Below are 22411 nucleotides of genomic sequence, written 5' to 3'. Positions count from 1 at the left end.
ACAAAATCAAAACACTTACGAGATTTTAGTTCATCTAATATCAGGAGATCTTCATCAAGTTGCCTAGTTTTGACCCAGTGTTTCCATGCATTTACACCATATGTATATTTGAAAGGAAAGCTGCATTCTGAGTTGTCAGAACTATCGTCGTGAGACTGGTATCCTGACACAGCTTTTCTCTTGGCTCCCTATTAGTGAAACATAATTGTAAATTCTTATTTTTAAACCTACAATATTTCATGACTTTATGTAAGCCATCTTTCGATAAAGGCAAATTAGAAAGAAATATACTTTTTTGCTTTAAAATTGGTATTTCTGAATCTGACAATAGCTAATTACCAATAAAACTTCTTGAAATACAACTATATTTTGTACAAATCACTCTGTTCAATAAAATCAAAGTAAATTTACTTATGGGAAAATAGATAAGACAATAAACGAATTATCTATAATAAAAGAATTCTAAATAATAGTGTAAGAGAAAACTAAAGAACTTTTCAATAAGAAAGGATCATTCATGATTCCTTTTCACTTTTCTCTTTTAAACAGGATTGGAGATCAAACCCAGGGCCTCATACATGCTAGGCAAATGCTCTACCACTGGGCTACATCCCCAACCTCCCCTTTTATCTTTTTGATAGTATTGTTTGCAGTGTCATCAATTTATCCTTCCTTCCTTCTCCTTTTTTGGGGCCATTTTTTCTGTAGGCTTTTATCAAAACTATGCCTACCAAAAGTCATGAAGACTTAGGCCTGTGTTTTCCTAAGAGTTTTACATTTTTAATTTTACAGTTGCACCTGTGACCCAATTGGAGTTAATATTATATACAGTATCGAATAAGAGTTCACCTTTCTATTGCAAATACTTTTATTAGTTTTTTTTTCCTTCGGGGGAAACTGTGAAAGGTGTGTCTCTCTTATTGTGTCTTTTGATACTGACCTATGTTCAAAATGAGACACAAAGTTGCTGACAGAATATTAAAACAATTATACCTGTTAACACACTCAGATTTTGCTTATCTAAATGCTTAAGCGGTCAGGCATGTTCTACTCCAAGTCAGCATCTTAATAAACTGCACCTCATCCTAGATGATTAGTCTCATCAAAAATAATGATGAAAAAATAGCTTCCTAAAAAATAGTCTTCCATCCTTTATCAAGTTAAATTTACTTTGTTTTGCAACTGATTTCTATTTTACCAACAAGATAAATTTTAAAAGAAAAGCCAAGGGGCAATAATATTTACTCTTCTAGGATGTAACAACTACATCTGAGCTATTCCCTTATTACTTGGAAATAAATTCCTTAGTCTTTTTAAACTAGAAATCACTAACTTTCCACAATCTCAGGCACACCAAAAGACTACTGCATTCTCTATGCCTATAGAGACTGCTACACAGAGATATGGAGTGAATGCAAGAATACCATTATATTCTGTACCTTTTTTTTAGATCGAGGTCTAGGTTGTTCTTCATATTCTTCTCCAAAAACAGGTGGTAATAAAAATTCATTTTCCATATCAAGCTCTTCAGCAGCTAACAAATTAGAAAAACTCTTATTTTAAATGTAATACCACAGGTTTATACTACACAAGAAAGCCAAAGAACTAACCACAGAATATGAACAAACATTTGTATACGAGGATAACCTTAGCCAGGATTGGAAGTGCACCATAAGCTGTACCTAAAATGGCTGGTGAGTTCTTATAAAGTATGTTCTGACTCCAAAAAATACCATCAACAAATATCAACATGGAGTTTTTATGGAAATGTCTTAAAAAAAAGAAAATGAACTTAATTTTCAAAAATGCCCTAAGAAAAATGCTATGAACACTTTAAAATAAAAAAAATTTCTATCTTCAACTTTCCATAATGAATTATTTTTCAGTAAGTCCTTTTTTAAAATTCAAAGTAGCTCAATTGTAAAGCACATTCCAGCAATGTAGAAAAAAAAAATGAAGAAATAACTATGAACCCTATAGGCAAGATATGAACATTAAATGGTTAATGATCATAACTACAATTATGATTCCATAATATAATTCAATAATTATAAAGTCATATTTTGAGTACCTCTGGGAAAATCTATTTCAATATCCAAATCTGGTTCATATGGTACATCAGGCACGCTGGACTGGGTCTCTGGGTCAGAGTTTTTCATGAGATCTGAATCAATTATGTCAGTTTCAATAATTACACCTATAATCAATCCATAATTTCATTAGGAGGCAAAACAGGAAACCCCAACAAGATCTGTATTTAATCTGCCAAGCTAAGTCATTTAATTGAAAATGCAGTAAAAATAAATACTTACAATAATGTCATAATGGGAAAAGGTATATAGCTATCTTCACTGTAGATTACATGAACTTCATAATTAAGTACATTAAAACTTTCAATCCTATAAATTTTCACTGTCCATCTTCAAAAATTAATAGATATGTTTTGATAGTTAAACAATTTTATTATGCACAGCATTTCTAAATGCAATCTCTTGTCACAAATGAACTGAGGGTAAATAATTGCAATTATCAAACATTCTCCTTGAATCTTTTAGGGGGAGGGTATCGGGGATCAAACCCTTGTGTTTGCCAAGCAGGTGTGGACCGCTGAGCTACATCCCTGGCCCTTCTCCTTGAATTCTGACCTAGAAGTCTCCCACATAATTCAATATATGCTTATTTTCAAATAGCTTCTACTGTCTCATCAGTTGTTTAACTGTTTCTTGTTAAAGCTACAGTAGGAAATACATTTTTATCCAATACCTACACTACAGGATGATAGTGAGAGACAGAAAGACAGAGAGACAAATACAAACTGAAAACAAATGTTTCACAAAACTCTTTCTATGAAGGATTTGCACACATTTTCCCCCATCCATGTAATTTTTTAAAAATAAAAAAACCAGTCACATCCCACTAAATTAAATGCACAACTCCTCAATACAGTGCTTCAGAAACACTACTACAATTATGAAATACTACAATTAGAAAACTACACGTTTTCAATATCCTAGAGTAAGAGGCTATCTTTATCATTGAAAGCTCTAAAAGACTGACCATCACTGATCTAGGGAAAAAGAAATTAAGCAGTTCAGAGATGAAAAAAGATTTTGTGTATCATCAGAGAGGTAAGAGGAGGAATAAATATTGAAAGAGACTTAGAATCATCCAAAACATACTCATCTATACCATGTAGCAAATCAGGTCCTAATAGGCATTAGGATAAATTCTGGCTTAGATAATCTAAATTATTTTACTAATAAGAAGTAAAACAAACTGGGTACAACTATTACAAAAGAAAGATTCTAAAGTCTACTATAAATTAGTTTTGTTTCTGTGCTACTTTGTTATCAAGAATAATTTTGAGGGCCAGAGATTTAGCTCAGTGGCATTGGGTCTGCCTTGTAAGCACAAAGTCCTGAGTTCAACCCCCAATACTGGGCTGGCAGTACACAGCTATAGTTCCAGCTACTCAAGAGGCCAAGGAAAAAGGATGTGAGTCTAGGAGTTGGGAAACTAGATCAGTGACAAAGTAAGATCCCACACCTCAAACACAAAAACAGACCCAACATACAAATTCGTGCTTTGGAGATCAGTGACCTAAGAGGTCACTGACAAGATGCAGAATGGACCTCTTAATATAGTATACGTTTTTGTTATGCTTCCCTTCACTATCAAGTTCAAGTACAATGATATGCCTTGAGAAGTACTCTAATAATTATAATATTATAAATAAATATTATAAATATTATAAAATATTATAAATATAATACTCACTGTTGATGTTGGATGCCTCTGTTTTCCCCTCATCTTCAACCATCATATCTGTCATTGAAAGCAACTCTGTATCAAGAGGATCTGAAGAAACTTTGCTTTTTAAATCCTCAATCGCTGCAGGAATTTTTTCACTGCTTTCCAATGGAGCAGGCAGAAAAACAGGAACAGGTACCTAAATTAACCAAAGCATTGAGAAGTAGGTTTACAAATCATTAAAAAACATTCCCATATTAAAAATCACTCTGGCAAGACATGATGGCACATCCCTGTAAGGCTAGCACTCAGGAGACCAAGGCACGAAGATCACTACTAGTTTGAGGCCAGCCTGGGCTATACAGTGAGTACATAGCAAGACCCTCTCAGCCCCCACCCTCAATCATTCTGATTATCATATTGAGAAAAAGCTTTGTACAGAACAAACCAAACTAAGATGGTTACTATGACAAGAAAAACCCAAAAATATAAACAGATATTATTTGAAATACAAATTAAGAGAATATAATTTGAGGTATTTCCATCCCCTAAAGGACAATGGTAGCCAAACTCAGATACAGTGATTTATGTATAACAAGAAATTTGAGATGAAATGTAATAATGTAATGTTATTTTAAATCAAACTCCTCTATTTCAACTCTAAAACCGTCTCCACAAATGTTTTTCAAAAGCAAAACACATAACGTACAGGGCACACTAAGACATATGCTACACTTCACTCCCAACAATGAACACACATCCAATTAAACACAAAGCACGATCACAACAATTGGGATTCAACCAAATCTAATTGCAGACAAAAGGTAGAGATAGTCTTACCAGTTTCAGTGAGCTAGTAATAGAAACTACATTGTTTTCCTATCTGTACCTGACAAATCTCAAAATGAAAAAAGAGCTTAAAAACCTGACTTACAGGAACAGGAACTGTAGTAGGAACAGGAATATTCTGACTGTACATGTGCATTGGTACTGGGATATACACTGGCACAGGAATAGGCACTGGAACATATTCTGTCTTCCAATTATCATCTACAAACAAGACACATGGTAAGAAACAACGTTAACTAGCACTTACATACAGCTAATCAATGTTAAAATAATTTGATAAAAAAGAAACATTTAAATACCCCAGTACCCATTTAAAAAATATTTCTAACTTTTGTAACATTAGATAACTTAAAAATAACAAAGTGCCAGCTGCTCTAACTTAGCACAAAGAGAATTTAGGCTTTTTTTTTTAAATAAGAAATATCCTTTAAAACACAGTGTAGTTCCAGACACCCTACCAGATTGCCTTTACTCCCCTCAAGGTTTTTAAATCAACTGAACTAGAGATAACATTGTCAAGATGAAAGAAATACATATTTGGGTTACTTCACTTCCTTCTGACAGGAAGGAAACAGATTGTCACTGCAGACCATAAAGAGATTATTTTCTCAGAGAAACACCATAAACTCTAGTCTCAGAAAGACTGATCACAAATGATTTTATACGATACACTGTATAGTCAAGGTAACAACCAAATCAGGTAAGCAAAAAATTAAAAGAAAATGACAAATTGACCCAACAAATCTATTCTGTACTTTATTACTTAGGAAAATCACTCAGTGAGGTATAAGCACAGTGAAAAACCAAAATTTCCTAAGTTACCTGTCTGACAAGATTTGGTCTGCATGTGAGGTTTACAGTAAGTAGCTTTCGTCATTGTTAGAGGTTTGCAAAGAACTGCTTTATTCTTCATCTCTTTGATGGGTGTTGGAGAAGGGGGTGGTGCTGAACCCTGTAGGAAGGAAAGAGAAACATTTTACTGTAGTTTTCATTACTTTCTAGTGTTAAAGAGCCTCTGTTTTCTAAGTTCTATGGAAGGAATGTAAGAAAGTGGAAAAGTAAAACAAATGATGCTGTTATTAGCTTTATGACAGTGTTGATTTGGGATAAACAATGGGCATATTCTAATCACTGGCAAAGTAGTAGAAAGTATTCATTCTACAGTTGTCATCTTCAAAACAGCATCAGTATATTATTTTTTAAAATATGAAAAGACAATTCTCTTTTAAATACAAAATTAAAGCTGTAAACTGAAATTTGGCTTTTAAATTTATTTAAAAGTTCTTGCAGTTATACCTAATATTCTAGCTCCCTCTACTGGATAAGCATCTTAAAATACAACACTAAATTTTAAAGAATACACAATTTAAAAAATTATCAAAGATATTACCAGTTAAGTTACTTTCTGGGGCCCAGCAACTGCCATTTTAGAAACCTAAATCAATTAAAATGTAGCTAAGATTGTCAATATGACACAAATACATATCTGAGTTATTTCACAGATAATATGATATCATGTTTTACACTAGGTTCACTATTGTGTTAATTTCACAAATTAAATCTTCATATAAAATCTGAAAAAAGAAAAGATCTGCCCATAAGGGGCTAAAAGTACTCTCAATATCACCTATTGATAAGAGAAAAAAGTAGGTACAGAATACCAATGCCGCATTATTTGTGTAGGCATGGTCTACACAGCTGCCTAGAACACTGAATCAAACCAGTGCTGCAAGGAGGAACAGTTAAAAACTTGCACTCACTGCTCAGTACATAACCTTACTTAAAGATGGTTTAATATTCCTTAAAATTATATGGAGTATCTCTTTAACATGACAGTATTTCAATTTCATAGCATGTTTCATACACTCTGCTGAGACTATCAACTCTCAATTGTTAACAAATATAGTCTAGATACAATATTCCCACACTGTACAGCCCTAGAGCACATTCACACTATAGTCACATATTGGAAACATACTTTATGTTATAGAATAATGTGAAGGAAACATAATACTGTGAATATATATTGTATGGGAATGAAAATAAAGTTCTGGAAAAATATATTAGGCAAAAATTAAGCATTTAAAGTTTTGTAAAGACACTAAAATGTTACTGTGGGTGAAGCTCCAGGATCTATAGTGAGACAAGGCCACGGTGCATTGCATGAAAACTAAAGAAGTTAGTGAAACTAGGTTTTATGGCTTGTTGGCAGAGTTTTCCCTAACAACTAGCTCCAAAATTTGTGTCAGCCTTGCCTCAAATCTTTTAAACATTTTTATCCAACGCATACACACTGGGATGCTTAAATGAGAGGCTGTGAAGGACAAGGTCACATTTTTCAATGTTAACAATTTTTCCCAGGGACAGAATTCTAGTTTGAGACCATCTTCATGTCACGAAAGCCGTCTTCACTCATTTGCTGTGCAATGTGCATTGTATTTTAAAAACTGTTCTTTATATTTGCTGTAATATCTTTAAAACCTTTGAAAGTTTTTAGTCTACACAGGTATTTCCCCAAAAGTTAATAGCAAACTGCTTGATGATGTCTCAGGCTGTGTAAATATCATCGATAAGTGTGTAGAGTAAATGACATCCAGTTGACCATCACAGTTACTTCCTTGTTAGCATCATGTGTACCTTGAGTAAGAGGCCAGATGAGATACACCATATTTGAGGGCATAAAAAGAACTACAGAGATGGACATTTTTTAGTTCCTCAGCAACAATAAAACTTTTAAAGGCAAAGCTTTCAGTGTTCACCTTCTAAAAATGGCTATGGACAGGGGCATGTTGGCGCACGCCTGTAATCCCAGTACTCAGGAGGCTGAGGCAGGAGGATCACTGTGAGTTCGAGACCAGCCTGGGCTACATAGTGAGTTCCGGGTCAGTCTCAACTACATAGTGAGACCCTGGTCTCAAAAAAACCAAACCAAACAAAAATGGCTATGGAGGGCTGGGGATTTAGCTCAGTGGTTCTGTGGCCTGCTTTGCAAGCACAAGGTCCTGAGTTCAATTCCTGGTACCAAAAAAAATTTTAAAATGGCTATGCAACTTAGACACAAGCCATGCTTTTTCGTCCCACCTCCAACAGAATTATATACAACTCAGGTTTTTTCTCTTTAAGTACCCATGCATCATGAGCTCTCTAAATCATTAAGGGTTAGCATGTAAAGCTGTTCCTGGGATTAGTACACAATTCCAACGCTACGCAAACAATGATTTAAAACTAGGGGATTTGAAAAACTGATTCTAGTATTATTGATGTAGGAGGTACTGTATCATACCTCTGTGAATGTAAAATATCTTGTACCTGCTTTATGATACGTAGTAGTGACTGTGCTTTATCAGAGCTATTTTTAATGATATTACTCTAGAATGTTCTCTTTCCAGATGATGATTAAGATGCTAAAAAAAAAAAAAAAAAAGGTGCCAGGTAACACAACAGCAACAGAACTTTGCTGTTTTCTGGGTATTATTCTTTTGTTTTTGTTTTTTTAATGGAATGTGCTGAATGTCTATAATTTTGTTCAGATGACTACAGAACCTGGAAAAGCTGTTGCTATTGATACATAACATACTGCTATTATTGGTCTTTTATATAAATATAATTATATATACATACACATATATATATAATTTGAATTTTTGGAAACTTTAACTGTGCTGTCAACTTGGGAAAAAGTTATCCCAATTAACTGTGTTGAGTTGGCATTGTACAGAAATGGATAGCCATATTGGCCTAGAAATGTTAATTTTTTAATTTTAATTTTAATTTTATTTCCATTTGTATAGGAATAATGCACTGTACTAAATATGTAAGGTCATATCTACGTGGGTTTGATTAAAGAAACTAATAAAAGTATTCTCTAAATGGAAAAAAAAGAATAAGATAAGATTACAAGAGCAAGAAGCAATTTAAATATATTCAGGGACCATTTTCATCTTCAGAATTAAGGATTATTTTAATCTTACATCATTGCCTTTTCTCTTTTACTTTCCTTTTTAGTTTTATTTTAGGATTCCCTATTTTTAATGTTCATACCGAGATTTTTTTTTTTACTGAAATACCGAATAGTTTCTCTGGTGTGAAAAACTATAATAGTACACAGGATCCTAATGAGATAATTAATAATGTGAAATAGGAAGTAAAGGGCTAAAGGTGTGGGGAAAGTGGGAAGGGTGGGGGAAAGGTAATAAGGGAGAGCAAAAAAATATGAGAAATTGAAAGAATGGAAATAAAATGTTTGTAAATGGGAAGGAGAAGAGGGGGTGAAGGGAGGGCAGGGACAAGGGGAAAAAATGAGAATCAAGACCTATCATGTAAAGGTACAGGATTCCAATAATGAATGTAACTGTATTGTATACCTAGATTGTACCAATAAACTCAATAAAAAGAAAAAAATAAAATTAAAACAAAACAAAAAAAACCTAGGGGATTTGAGAACTATCTGCAGGTTTGTTTGCCAACAACCTTGTAAAAATAAGCATGTGTCATCAGCACTGAAAACTAGTTCTTCCGTACTCTTTTCTTGATTAACACTTATATTTCCTTAGCATCCAATCTATACAACCTACCTCCTTACCTCCACCTAAATTTTTTGTTTGGTTGGTTTGGTTTTTTGAGATAGGGTTTGGCTGTGTAGTTTAGACTAGCTTTAAGTTCACTATGTGGTCCAGGCTGGGCTTGAACTTGTAGCAATCCTCCTGTCAGTAATTCTGAAGCCTGAGTTAGCAGCCCCCCGCTTTTTTTTCCTGTTGCTGTATCTACCTTTGACCTCTGTGAAGTGTTTTTCTGTCACCCAAGTACCTTTCCTGTTGTGTGTTATACCTTTGTTGGTACGGACTGGCCCTGAGTACAACTCCCCATGATCTTCAATAAATGTAGCTGCTTATTACTTACTACAGGGTATGAGATTGGCAATTCTTTCATCATACACAAGAACCTGGACTATTATTGGCCCATTCAACTATAACAAAAGTGCCATAAATACTGGCTTAGTATTACAAATATATTTTGGTAAGCAGATAAGTTTACAAATATAGAATCCATGTATAATAAAGATTGACTATATTTACAAATTTATAGCTTTAATTTGTTTCTTTTCTTTTTTGGTAGTCCTACAGGCTTGAACGCAAGCCCTAGTACATGCTAGGCAAACACACTATTACTGAGTTATAATCAGGAGTCCCTTCTGTGGGTTTTTTGAAGGTCTAGAACGGTATTATAAAAGTCCTGTATTCAGGTAGTAGCTCACTAGTTACAACTAGTTAAAAAAAACATACAGCCAAGGAGGTTAGCACTTGGACGAGCTTCTTCTACTGTGATATCCCAGACTCAGTAACAGGAAAATCCAGAATTATAAATGTCCTGAGACTGCTCAGTGTTGTAGCCCTTGCCATTCTGAAAATATTACCTCATATCTACTAATTATGCCATTGGTTGTAAATCTATACTTGACTCCAATATTTCGGTTTCAGAATGCTTTTACTTTTCTTCTAGTCAACAAGTAGGATCTGTAGCTATATATGCTGATACTGAAGAAGAATCTAAACTAATGAAAATAATAAGGACAAAAGCTACCATCTGTTAATACTTTCTATGTGCCAGGAACTATGAAAAGCACCAAATCTTATTTTATCCTCTTAACACTACAAGAGGTAGATCTTTTTATCTCCTCCCATTTACAGAGGAATTAACTGAGACCAAGAAGTTCTATAATCTGGCAAAGGTGACATATTTTAGAATTCTGAAGTCAGAATTCAAATAGATTTATCTGAAGCCAAAGTCTATGTTATACACTATTATACAGAGTGTCTCTACAACAGTATCATGTGTTAGTGGTATAAACCTGAGATGGGTACTATTCTGATTTTTATAAACAAGGAAACTCACAAAGAATAATGAAATATCTTGCTCAAAATTATCCAGCTAAGCTCTCAGCTTCTAAAGTTTATAGATAGAGAATTTACAGATTCCAAAAACTTACAAAGAAAAGATAGAAGAGGGCTTTGTAGGACAAAAGCAATAGTCATAATGCATCCTGACATTCCCTGCCAAGTAATAATGCTACTCCATCACTGTCAGTCACATAATATGGTTGAAGTGCTAGGGAAAGACAGTAATATACTGAGAGTAGTTTCTCAAAACCTTGATCAAAGCCATTATACCATTGTTGTGTTTTTGTTTTTGTTTTTCTCTCTTCTCCTTTAAACTGTGTGTCAGTTCTTTTCACAGATACCAGGACAAAAGGAGAATACAACTCCTTGAGGACCAACCTTTATGCTTCTTGTTGTTGTTTTGTTTGTTTTTTGAGACAGGGAGGGTCTCACTATGTAGTTCAGGCTCGCTTCCAACTCACAGTGATTCTCTGGCCTCTACCTCCCAAGTGCTGGGACTGCAGGCATACACACCCCGCTTACCTTTGTGGTTCTTGCCCACTGCTGAATCCCAGAATCTTTGCACAGCAAAGGGCAAGAGTCACATAAACTTCTGTTGAATAAATGAAATATCAAGCACAAAATGGGCTGAAATAAAAGAAATTTTCCTTTCCAACTTCCCTTCTTTTGCCTCCTCAGACAGCTGCCCATACCCACTTACAAAGACATTTTATTACTCACTTGATAAATTAGTGTGCTGTTGTGTTTCTTATACCTCCCTGGATGGAAGAATGTCGTTCAAGCATTCATCCCAGTGTATGATACAAATGACTGAAAATCACATCAATGAGATAGGCTCTAGCCAGGAGTGATAGTGAACAATTGTTAATACTGGCACTTGGGATGCTACTAGGTTTTGGGGTGCTGGAGTCTCCTTCTAGAGGTGGTTTTTAGGTTCTTTCTGTCCTAAGCAAAGAACTGTCAAGACAAGTGCAAAAGGTAGCAAGGTTTCACATTTATTAAAGGGGGGAGGGCAAAAAACATGCTCTGCAGAGCAAGTTTGAGCAAGTAACAGTAGGAAAACAAGTGTATTTTCCAGGGTAAGAGTAGATCTCTGTGCAAGACAGAACACAGTGGCCAAAGCTATACATCCTTGTAACGAAGCTGAAGTTGCCTTACTGTGTTAGTTTTATTGGCTGGACAAAGATAACAAGACATGGAACAAGCATCTTTAATTCTTCAGTGTGGATGAAAATGGCTGCTATTAAAATCTGGTAATTCAACAGAATACTTTAGTACTTCAAAATTAAAAATTTTATTTCCACACAGGAGAACTGACATGGAAAAGGGGAAAAATCTTTTCTAGGATTCTGTCCAATTATTAACATCAAAAATAAGCACTGAACAGAATAAATGTATAAACACAATTTTTCACCCAGTCTTCTGTTGGTATCCTTCGGGAATGATTCCAAGGTGCCTCAGATAACCGAAGTATGCACATGCTCAAATTTCTTACATAAAATGGTGTGGTATATAAAACCAAAGCATATCCTTACATTTTAACTCATCTCTAGATGACTCAAAATACCTAATACAGTATATCTGCTATGTAAATAGTTTGTTATACTTTTAGAAAGTAACAAGGAAAAAGAAACCAAAAAATCTCTATATATGTTCAATATAACATGTTTATAAGTCTAACTGTATAGTACAAAAGACCAGGCAAACAATGTAGGAATGCTAGGGAAACTAAGGATATGTAAAATAGCAGGAAGTTAAGGCATGGTACATTACTTCATTCATGCTTGAGTATGACATTTTCAGGTTTGTTTTTTGGAACACTCTGGCAAATTTTTTTCCAGTATTTTCAATCCTAGTTTGGTTGTATCTTAAAATGGGGAACTCAAAGATACAGAGGGTCAACTTTATTAGTGACCCACATCTTAGGTTACATATGAATATTAAATGAAGAACTTTTCTAAAATAAAAATTTTTGAGTTGGAGCCAAGACACTACAAGATTCTGAAAACTTGTCAGCTGACTGTTGTTGAAGCTAGGAGCTAAGAACTGATCTACTGTTTCTTACCACAAGAACTAACCCAGAGACTTATTGTGATGCTAATAAATGACCCTGAAGGGCTCCCCTCCCAAAAGGATACTAGAAATCCCAGTGGAAAATACCATCCAGCAATTCCAATAGAGACAGCATACAGAAGGCAGGCAGGACTTCACTGATCATTCAAGGTGTGATAAAAGCACTGCTTCCATCTTTAATAGTCACTATAAATAAATGGCCACTTCCAACCTACAAAGTCTTAAAATTCTAACATAAAAAGCACAATTTGAAGCATCACACCAAAAGAAAAAAAGGTAGGAAAAAGGACACACCGTGTATTACTCAAATTGAAAAACTCATCAATCCTTGCAAACAAAACAGATATCAGATCTCTGAGAAATAATGAGACCCAGTCTATCTTTCAGCCTCACTTACATTATTACAGCAAAGATCCCCTTCAAGCATGAAGCTAATGTGTAACTCTGCCAAATATTATGTTGCTTTACACATTACTACTCCTACTTCTCATGCTTATCTACCCAGCAACCTTCTACTGTTTACTCTTAGCTAGTTATTCAGATTCAAAAAGATATTCAATCATTTCAAACATATTACTGCTGCTGTCTTAAAGATGCATCTATTACAGAAACTTCAAATACCATTTCTCTGCAATGGTATTTGAACAGAAGGATAATAAATGCACCTTATATACCTTAGCATGTTTCTCTAGTGTTAATAAGTCAGCTTAAACTTAGTAATTCATGCTTAAACTGTCACAAGAAAGTAAAAATATTTTATTATTATGATCAGACTAACCTGGCCTTATTATTTTTACCCCTATATTAAAAAAATCACAACTTAGCAATTTACTTAATACTTACTGTTATTTTGGTTCGGGACGTCTGACAGCCCTGATCTAAAAACAAACAAAACAAATTTAAAGACAAATATCACTTTCTTCAGAATTTTCTAAATCCTTACTTCTCATCAAATCTGACCGAGTTTCAAAGATGTTACTGAAGAAAATATTTTACACTATTTTAAGAAAGAATCTCAAATTTGAATACCAAGTACAGAAATACAGAGTATTAACTCTTTTCTCACTTTGCACCACCATGCAAACACTGCTTTGGGGAAAATACTACGTTTCTTGGATTTCTCTCTTAAAACAAAAAGTCACAGCTTCTAAAGACTCTGTTATTCAATCAAGCCAAACCCAAGAATTTCTAATTTGCTAAATATGGTTTTCATTCAAAATTATAGATATTACATGGTAAACAGATGATTACTTTTTTTGGTTAGAATTCTCTTTAGCATCTTTCTAGCCCAAATGGACACTGCTTTTTAAATTAGCATTAAATTTTCTAAAGGAATAAAATAAAATGCAACACACCTACAGAAACATATGGGGAACTTTGACACAGACAATCTGGAATTTAAGTCAGTATTAAACTATCTCCAAAATTATGCAGTATCAGTCCTTTGGATTCAAAACTAAGAAAATAAAGATTGATAAATAGCATTTTCAAAAGTTATCCCAATTTATTGTGTTGAGTTGGCATTGTACAGAAATGGATAGCCATATTGGTCTAGAAGTTAGTTTTTTTTTTTATTTTTTTTTCCATTTGTACAGGGGTAACGCACTGTATTAAATATGTAAGGTCATATCTACGTGGGTTTGATTACAGAAACTAATAAAGTATTCTCCAAATAATGAAAAAAAGTAAGATAAGACTACAAGAGCAAGAAGCAATTTAAATATGTTCAGGGACCATTTTCATCTTCAGAATTAAGGATTATTTTAATCTTACATCATTGCCTTTTCTCTTTTACTTTCCTTTTTAGTTTTATTTTCGGATTCCCTATTTTTGTTTTCTGTTTTGTTTTGTTTTTTTTGTTACCGGGGATTGAACTCGGGTCCTTGCGCTTGCAAGGCAGGCCACCGAACCACTGAGCTAAATCCCCGGCCCTAGGATTCCCTATTTTTAATGTTCATACCGAGCTTTTTTTTTTTTTTACTGAAATACCGAATAGTTTCTCTGGTGTGAAAAACTATAATAATACACAGGATCCTAATGAGATAATTAATACTGTGAAATAGGAAGTAAAAGGCTAAAGGTGTAGGGAAAATGGGAAGGGTGGGGGAAAGGTAATAAGGGAGAGGAAAAAATATGAGAAATTGAAAAAAATGGAAATAAAGTGTTTGTAAATGGGGAGAAGAGGAGGGGGTGAAGGGAGGGCAGGGACAAGGGGAAAAAATGAGAATCAAGACCTATTATGTAAAGGTACAGGATCCCAATGATGAATGTAACTGTATTGTATACCTAGATTGTATCAATAAACTCAATAAAAAAGAAAAAAAATAGCATTTTCAAGTTGCCACCTAAAACATTACATACCATACTGTAAGTTTTCCGGTCCTTTTTGAGTTGTCATGTTGGGCTCATTTTGCTGACAGTAGAAACGTAACAAGCAGTGTTGATCACAGAAATGTTTCATTTCCCCACGCCACTGTACTCGCTCTTTAAGAGTTCCTTGTGACTTACAACAATCACATCTTGCAGCCTTAACAAAAAAAGGGAGGTTTTCAGGCACATTTAAAATCAACTTTAAAACACGACATGTGTACGAGTGTTTTTAAAGATTTCTAAAAATTTATCACTGATAATGGCAAAATGCAATAAAATAATGTTAATAAAATAATGAGTCATACACAAATAGTAAATCAGTAATAATGGCAAAATGCAATAAAATAATGTTAATAAAATAATGAGTCATACACAAATAGTAAAATCAGTAACAAAGCAGAATAATAATAATTTTTCTGACAAAGTATATTGGGAAGAAGTCAAAGACTAGTATTATAAAGACAGGATAATGAAATAAACACTGGTAAACCAAAATGATATGACTGACATCATTTCTAAGTAATTTTGAGGACCCCAGTAACACTGACAAGTCTCCCACACTGTTTCCCTAAAAATTTCTGGAACACATTCCCTAGGTTAACTGGACAAGACCAGATTGATTTTAAAGCAAGTTCTTATGGAAAATTTAGAAGTGTTAACATGACGTATTCTAGTTTTTAAAAGTTTCATATAAATTTTTAAAACTTTAATCATTTTTTTCCTGTACTAAAGTTGAACCCAGGACATGACAGACAAGCTCTCTACCACTGAGCTATACACTCAACACTTTCCTAAAAATTGTGTGTGTGTGTGTGTGTGTGTGTGTGTGTGTGTGTGTGTGTGTGTGCGCGCGCGCGTTTGTACCGGGGATCGAACTCGGGATCTTGCAGTTGGCAAGGCAGGTCATGGAAACACTGAGCTTAATCCCCAGCCCAAAAAATTGTGTTTTGAGACCAGGTCTCACTAAATTTCCCCAATGGCCTTAAATTTTGCATTTTCATGCCTTAGCGTTTTACAAGTAGGTGGGATTACAGATGTGTACCACGACTGTCCTGATTTGACTGTAATAAAGAAGAACTTAAATTCATGTTTTAAAACATCTAATGTATAACTATTTAAAACAACAATTATATATATATATTTTTTGGGGGGGTACTGGAAATTGAACTCAAGGCCTCACATTTACCAGGAGCTGTGTTGCTGAACTACATCCCTGGCCCCGTAAAACAACACTATCTTAAGACACTCAATTTGATCTACAATTACATACTAAAACAGCATCAACTTTCTATAACTCAACATGAAAAAAAAACCCTAAAATTCATATACAGAATTATATATTATAATTCAAGTTTTATTCTAGGGGCAGAAGTTCCCATTTTCTCTAGATTTTGTCCCATTTTCACTACTTAACATCTTAATAAATGCTTATAAGATACAACTAATTTCAAATATATTTAGTATAATTAAGTTTGTGATCTAGAAATAAACTACTGTATTTTTAAAAACTAATCTTTGGAGCCAGGTGTGATGATGGCACACAATCCCAGCACTAAGGAGGCTGGGGCAGGATTGCTGTGACTTCAAGGCCAGTCTGGACTACACTGTGAGTTCAAGGCCAGCCTGAACTATATAGTGGTGAGACTCTTGTCTCCAGAACAACCCCCCAAATAAATAAATATATAAACAAACAAAAAAAAGTGATCTTTGGCTTAACAGTTTAGAAACTTTGATAAATCAACAAATATTAACTACTTTATAGTTCACAGTAATTTTGGTTGTGGTTTTTTCATGATTTACTCTTAATCCTAAATAATTTATATTGTAGATTTAGAAATCTTTCACTTTATATCTCAAATTAAATTTATAAATAAATACCATGTCAAATGTACCTAAGCAGAAGAGTGCTTGCCTAGGATGCTTTGATCCTTCACCTCACAAACACATCCTAGTCAGGGAGGGATATTATCAGGTGTTCGTAAACACATCTTTTATAATAAATATAAGCAAAGGTTAGATCAAAGCCCACCCTCCGCTCCTTGCAGGTCAGGTTATTTCTTTTCCTAAATAAACACTAAATGAAGATTTGTAGAAAACACCAATGATGATTAAGTAATGCCAGTATCACGTCTCTTATCCAAAAACTTGTGAACCCAAATTTTATTCAGCTGGTAGCACTGTCTAGTAATCTTAATAGCACTTAATCAACATAGATCACACTTTCCTCAATAATAAAGCCCTCAAAAACTAAAATCTACTCTCAAATAACCACAGAAATATTTCAGTTTCAAATGTCTTTTTCCCTTTTTACAGAATATACTAAAAGACAGCCAAAAAAAAAAAAAAAAAAACAAAAAAAAAACGGGGGAAATGAAAGCTTACTACTGTTGAATCACAACAGTGAAAGAACAAAGCAAAATTAGACCACCTTGTTCACTGAGAACTAAATAAAAACCCAAAGCTTTCTACACACTCATATAATCTTCACAACAGCCATGCAAAATAGGTACAGGAAACAAAGTTCCAAATGACTAAATGACTCAACTAAGGTTAAATATTAAACTGAAAAGAAAAAGATTTTAAGCAGACAACCCAAGTCAAAATCCAAGCTTTTCTCTACACAAAGTTTGAAAAAACAATGGAAAGACAAAATAAGTTACTACTAGAGAATAAAAACTTTAATATAATTTAAATGCTGCAAGACTCTCAACTTGTCATCTTAAATGCAAACCAATTTATAATATATTCAAATCATTAGATGTATTATGCAGACATAGTGTATCATACAATTTCCATTTACACAATAATTGAAAAGGACAATAAAACTAAACATTTCCCAAAGAATCTGATAATGAGATCACTTGTTATTCAGTAATAACACTTATAATAATAATTCTTCAAGATCCCTTCTAGGAGATTTAAAACAAATTTAGATTTCTTTTTATCCAAAGAAGAATGGAAAAAGATTAGTGTCAATTTACTAATAAAAACAAAGTAAGTACAGCATTTTTCCCCAGGCTGCAAGGGTAATAACTGAGCATTCAACAGTAATGATTCCAATTATAATGCCATAAACAAAATTTCAGAAGTTGTGAATATCTTTTTATTTCTTTTAAAATCACTCATGCAAACTCCTAATGAAGTTTTTGGAATTGAACTAAAATATGATAGACAATTTTTAAATATAATTTAATAATTATCACTCCTCACCTTTCACTCAAAAAACACTGTACCATATCCACTACCCATAACCCAAATGCCACAAGAGAAAAGTTTTAGAAAAGCTTGATTGAAAAATGGAAATAAATGTGCCTACATCTCTGGTTTAAAATACTTTATCATCTACTTCATGATTTTCTTGTAATTGTGGTAAATCAACAACTGCTTCTTATGATAAATCAAAACAAAAAACAACAGCAACAGGTTGGATCTAAACAACAAAGCACATAGTAAAAATTTATTCAAAACCCTAATCCAGCCTAACAATAAAGAATTTCATCTTCAGTAACTGAAGGCAATGAGACTGAAGGAGTAATTTTTTTAAAAAACTACCAACTAAGAAAAACCCAGGACTCAATAGATTCATTCCTAAATTCTACAAGAATTTTTTTGTTATATGTCAACTGATTTATTATAACTTAGGAGATAAGTATTTAATAAATCCCCATTTTAAATGGAAAAGCAATCTATTATAAAAAATAGAGATCATCTCAAATGTCTTAAGTAAAAGAAACACTGGCAGAAATTTTAAAAGCACATTAAATATCTCAGTTGAGCTAGGCAAGAGCTCTACCAAAGATTATAACCCAGAGCTAAATTAAATTTGAATAAAAATATATAATTTATTTATACTAAAGGCAGTCTTTTGATGTGAAGCACAAAGATAATAGAAAGTAAAAAACACAATGTGCATGCTGTACTGTTCATGTAGCAAATGCTCATGACTAACTATGAAATAATAGTGGACTGGCTGTTGGCTTTGTACTGCTGCCTGCTTGTTTTCTGTGATGAGGCACTTTTTTGTTCTGAACTGAAGTTTATTTTTCTAATAAGTCTGACTCATTTGTAAGGGTTAATGTTTCGGCTAAAATTCTGTATAATTAAATTTAAAATGCAAGAACTACAAGGGAGAAAGAAGGCCAAAAAAATCATAATTAGTGTGGATTATCTATCACATTTTCAAGATGTGATACACTGCTAGCACCCAATAGCAGTATAAAAAAATAGTCTGGAGCAACCTACTTTCCAGTCCCCACTTCTGTCTCTCTTAGACAGAAGCTATCTTTCTATCAATAAATTTTTCCTACAGAAAAGAAACAAAAAGAAAAGAAAAGAAAAAGAGTCTGACAGAAGTAGAAAGCACAGAGGAAAGTTACCCCGTTAACAGTAATGGCTGCCTATACAGAAGGCCAAGGATGAAAGAGGAAGAGCACCTATTCACACCATGCATACTGACTGTACAGAAAATCAGCATTATAAACTTTATGAATTCCTACAGTGACAGAAATGCTCTTATCTGTATTCCTCAAATTAATACATATAATGCTATTATGTATATTATATAAAGATATGTCGGTTTAAAGTAAGACAAGGAATGCATAATAAAATGTGTTCAGTGTACAAACTACTGACCTTAAACATAATTAGGTAAATGTAAGTAAGAGCCAGGCATGCTAGTACACACCTGTTGAACACTCTGGGAGGCTGAGGAAGGAGTATCAAGTTCTAGCCCTACCTGAACAACTTAGCAAGACCCTGTCACAAAGTTTCAAAGGGGATGGGGATGTAGCTCAGTGTGTGTAGGCCCTAGAGTCATGGGGGTGGGGGGGCACACACGTATCTTTGTTTCCTAAAACAGAACAAAAAAATTCAACAGATTTCTCTATTTTCTTTATGAGTAATATAAAAAAGGCCAGAGAAATACATTCAGTGTGTGCTGTGAACAAAAGTACTGACAAGAAATCAGAAGAAATCAGTATTACATCTTAATGCTTGTCTCAAACAGTAAGGTAAATAATGAAAAGGTGCAAAAACATAATGAGGGGCCCAGCACGGAGATATGCATAGATAGTCACACCACCACAGAAAAATCAACCAAATAAAATGAAAAAAATAAGTAAAACTTTTTGAGATGAGTATGTAACCCAGAGGTAGTAAACTTGCCTAGCATTTACGAGGGCCTGGGTTTGATCCACAACAATGCTAAATAGATAAATCCTCCTTAAAAGGTGATGGTTGTACTTGTGTGTGTTGAACTAAAATTAAGTTTTGTTTTTGTTTTGAAATGGGGTCTCACTATGTAGTTCAAGCTGGCGTTGTACTCACTATGTAGCCCAGGCTGACCCAGAACTCTCAGCAATCCTCCGGCCTTAGCCTCCTGAGTGTTGGTATTACAGGCATGAGCCATGCGCCTGGCTTAAAACATTTAAAACTGTGTTACATTTTCTGAGTCATTTCTCTCAAAAACACTACTATCTATAGTAGAACAAAACACTCATTTAGACTAATGAATCCATATGAGACCACGATAATATGCTCATGCTCTGAGTATTCCTAAAATTTGCAGTTTGAAAATGTATTCAGAAGCAAAAGTAAAGTAATGATGATGCTTTTTTTCTTTTAAATGCTCCAAACTCTTAGCCTCGATTATTTTATGTACCTCAGCCAAGCAGGAAAGTTATCTCCCTGCTTTTATTTCCAAAATACAAATTAGAATTTTTGGTAATAGATTTAAAAAAAAAAACAAAACACCAAGAATTCCTACTATTCTCCTCACAGTATCATTTGAATACCTTCAAAATGTGATCTGAATAGTGTTTTTCTAAAGAGGTCTCTTACAATTTTGAAGTCATATCTGTCTTCACATGCTTCAAAACTGTATCCATAATTAACCTTTAACAATGAGATAGTTTCCCCTATTATCAATAAAGGAATTAATAGTATTACCCTATTTGATATATAACTATCCAAAGTCTAAATTTACACTAATTTTACTTACATTTTAAAAAAAAATTAACACAACAGGCCAAAGGGGATTTATTTTGACTTTTCAGAAGTAGTTTTTGGTAAGATACGCACAAATGGTTTGGGTCCCTACTGGCCGTTCAACATTTTAGTGCCCAAAACATTCATAATTAGGAAAAAAAAACTTAGAAAAACAAGCATCAATTACTCAAAATAACTACTATTCAATAATGAAAATGGGATCATCAAAAATATTTCTATTTAGTGAAATAAAGACAGAACAAATTTTAGAGAAATAATCCATTCCATTAAACTGTATCCCTGAAGCTACAAGTATAACCTAAGGTAATGTCTAAACTATAAAGAAAAAAAAACAGTAAAAATTCTACTTCAAGATATAGAGAACCAAAATGCAAAATACTTTTTTAATGAACAATGTGATCTGCTCTAGGCTTCAAGTGTGTACATTTTAAAAATAAATTAGAAAAAAGTGGTAGCAATCTTATACACAAATTTCAAACCTAAACTGATTGAAAGAGACAAAGAAGGTCATTACATCCTTGTGAAGGGAACAATTCACGAGGAAGAGATAACAAATAATTTATTTTCAGTCTATTCAGTATGTTAGAAAGCACATATGCTCCTTTTCTCTTTTCTTTTTTTTCCTTTTTCTTTTTCTTTTCCTGGTGCTGGAGATTAAACTCAGCACATTGTTCTGGCTAGGCAGGTGCAGCACTACTGAGCTAAATCTCTGGCTTTACATTTCATATTTTTAAAATTTATCAACACATTATAATCTCTGTCTTTATATGTTGGTCTACCAAATTGATGAGTTAATTTGATTCTCATTTTCTTTGCTTTTTTATTTGAGAATTTATGAAATCTGTATATATGAGTAGTATGAAAAGTATTAAGGTCCATCCATCATTCTCTCTCATGTTTGCCTTCTGCAAACTTCCTTTTCTGTCACTACAGCTTGTTTTGTTGGAAATTTGTTGAGACAAATTTTGTTATGTTATCAATATATTTTTGTACCTATTTTCTACTGATAATGAATATTAATTTTTAAGTAAATTTTATCATAACTATACTTTTTTTTTGTACCAGGGATCGAACTAGGGTCCTTGTGCTTGCGAGGCAGATGGCGGAACCACTGAGCCAAATCCCCAGCCTGATCGTAACTATACTTAAATAAATGGAAAATAAATCATAAATATCATTCAGTATCTGGTACATATTACAAATTCTCCAACTGCCTCAAAGATGGTATTTATTTTTCTCAAATCACACAAACCACAAACATTCCACACATCACTGCACTGTTTTATTATACCAAAGTATATATTGTATTGTAGGAAATATGCATTGTGTATGTGTGTGGGGGTATGTTTTTACACATATGTGTGTACTATTAAATGAGAAACATGGTCATGAATGTGGTAGGATTTTGCACATTTGGCATACCGACAGTTTCTCTGGCAACCTTACTTCTCTAAATTACATGCTTT

At 33.6% G+C, this 22411-nt stretch overlaps 1 protein-coding gene across 4 annotated transcripts in view; it reads right to left on the bottom strand.

Annotated features, from left to right (window-relative positions):
* The window catches only part of Zmym2 (zinc finger MYM-type containing 2), a 120805-nt gene that overhangs the window by 14427 nt on the left and 83967 nt on the right, over positions 1–22411 (bottom strand). For all 4 annotated transcript variants that reach the window (XM_010633808.3, XM_010633809.3, XM_010633810.3 and 1 more), the window contains 8 exons: positions 14931–15096; positions 13413–13447; positions 5422–5551; positions 4685–4800; positions 3778–3949; positions 2072–2197; positions 1440–1534; positions 20–188 (listed from right to left, as the gene is read on the bottom strand). In XM_010633808.3, the coding sequence (XP_010632110.2) occupies positions 20–188; positions 1440–1534; positions 2072–2197; positions 3778–3949; positions 4685–4800; positions 5422–5551; positions 13413–13447; positions 14931–15096 (1009 nt within the window). The remainder of the gene's footprint in view (positions 1–19; positions 189–1439; positions 1535–2071; positions 2198–3777; positions 3950–4684; positions 4801–5421; positions 5552–13412; positions 13448–14930; positions 15097–22411) is intronic.

Source organism: Fukomys damarensis, unplaced genomic scaffold, assembly GCF_012274545.1.
Source record: "Fukomys damarensis isolate Sample0158 unplaced genomic scaffold, DMR_v1.0_HiC HiC_scaffold_38, whole genome shotgun sequence".
NCBI classification, from domain to species: Eukaryota; Metazoa; Chordata; class Mammalia; order Rodentia; family Bathyergidae; genus Fukomys; species Fukomys damarensis.
Note: the sequence above shows the minus strand (reverse complement) of the source record. Positions and strands in the feature narration are given on the sequence as shown.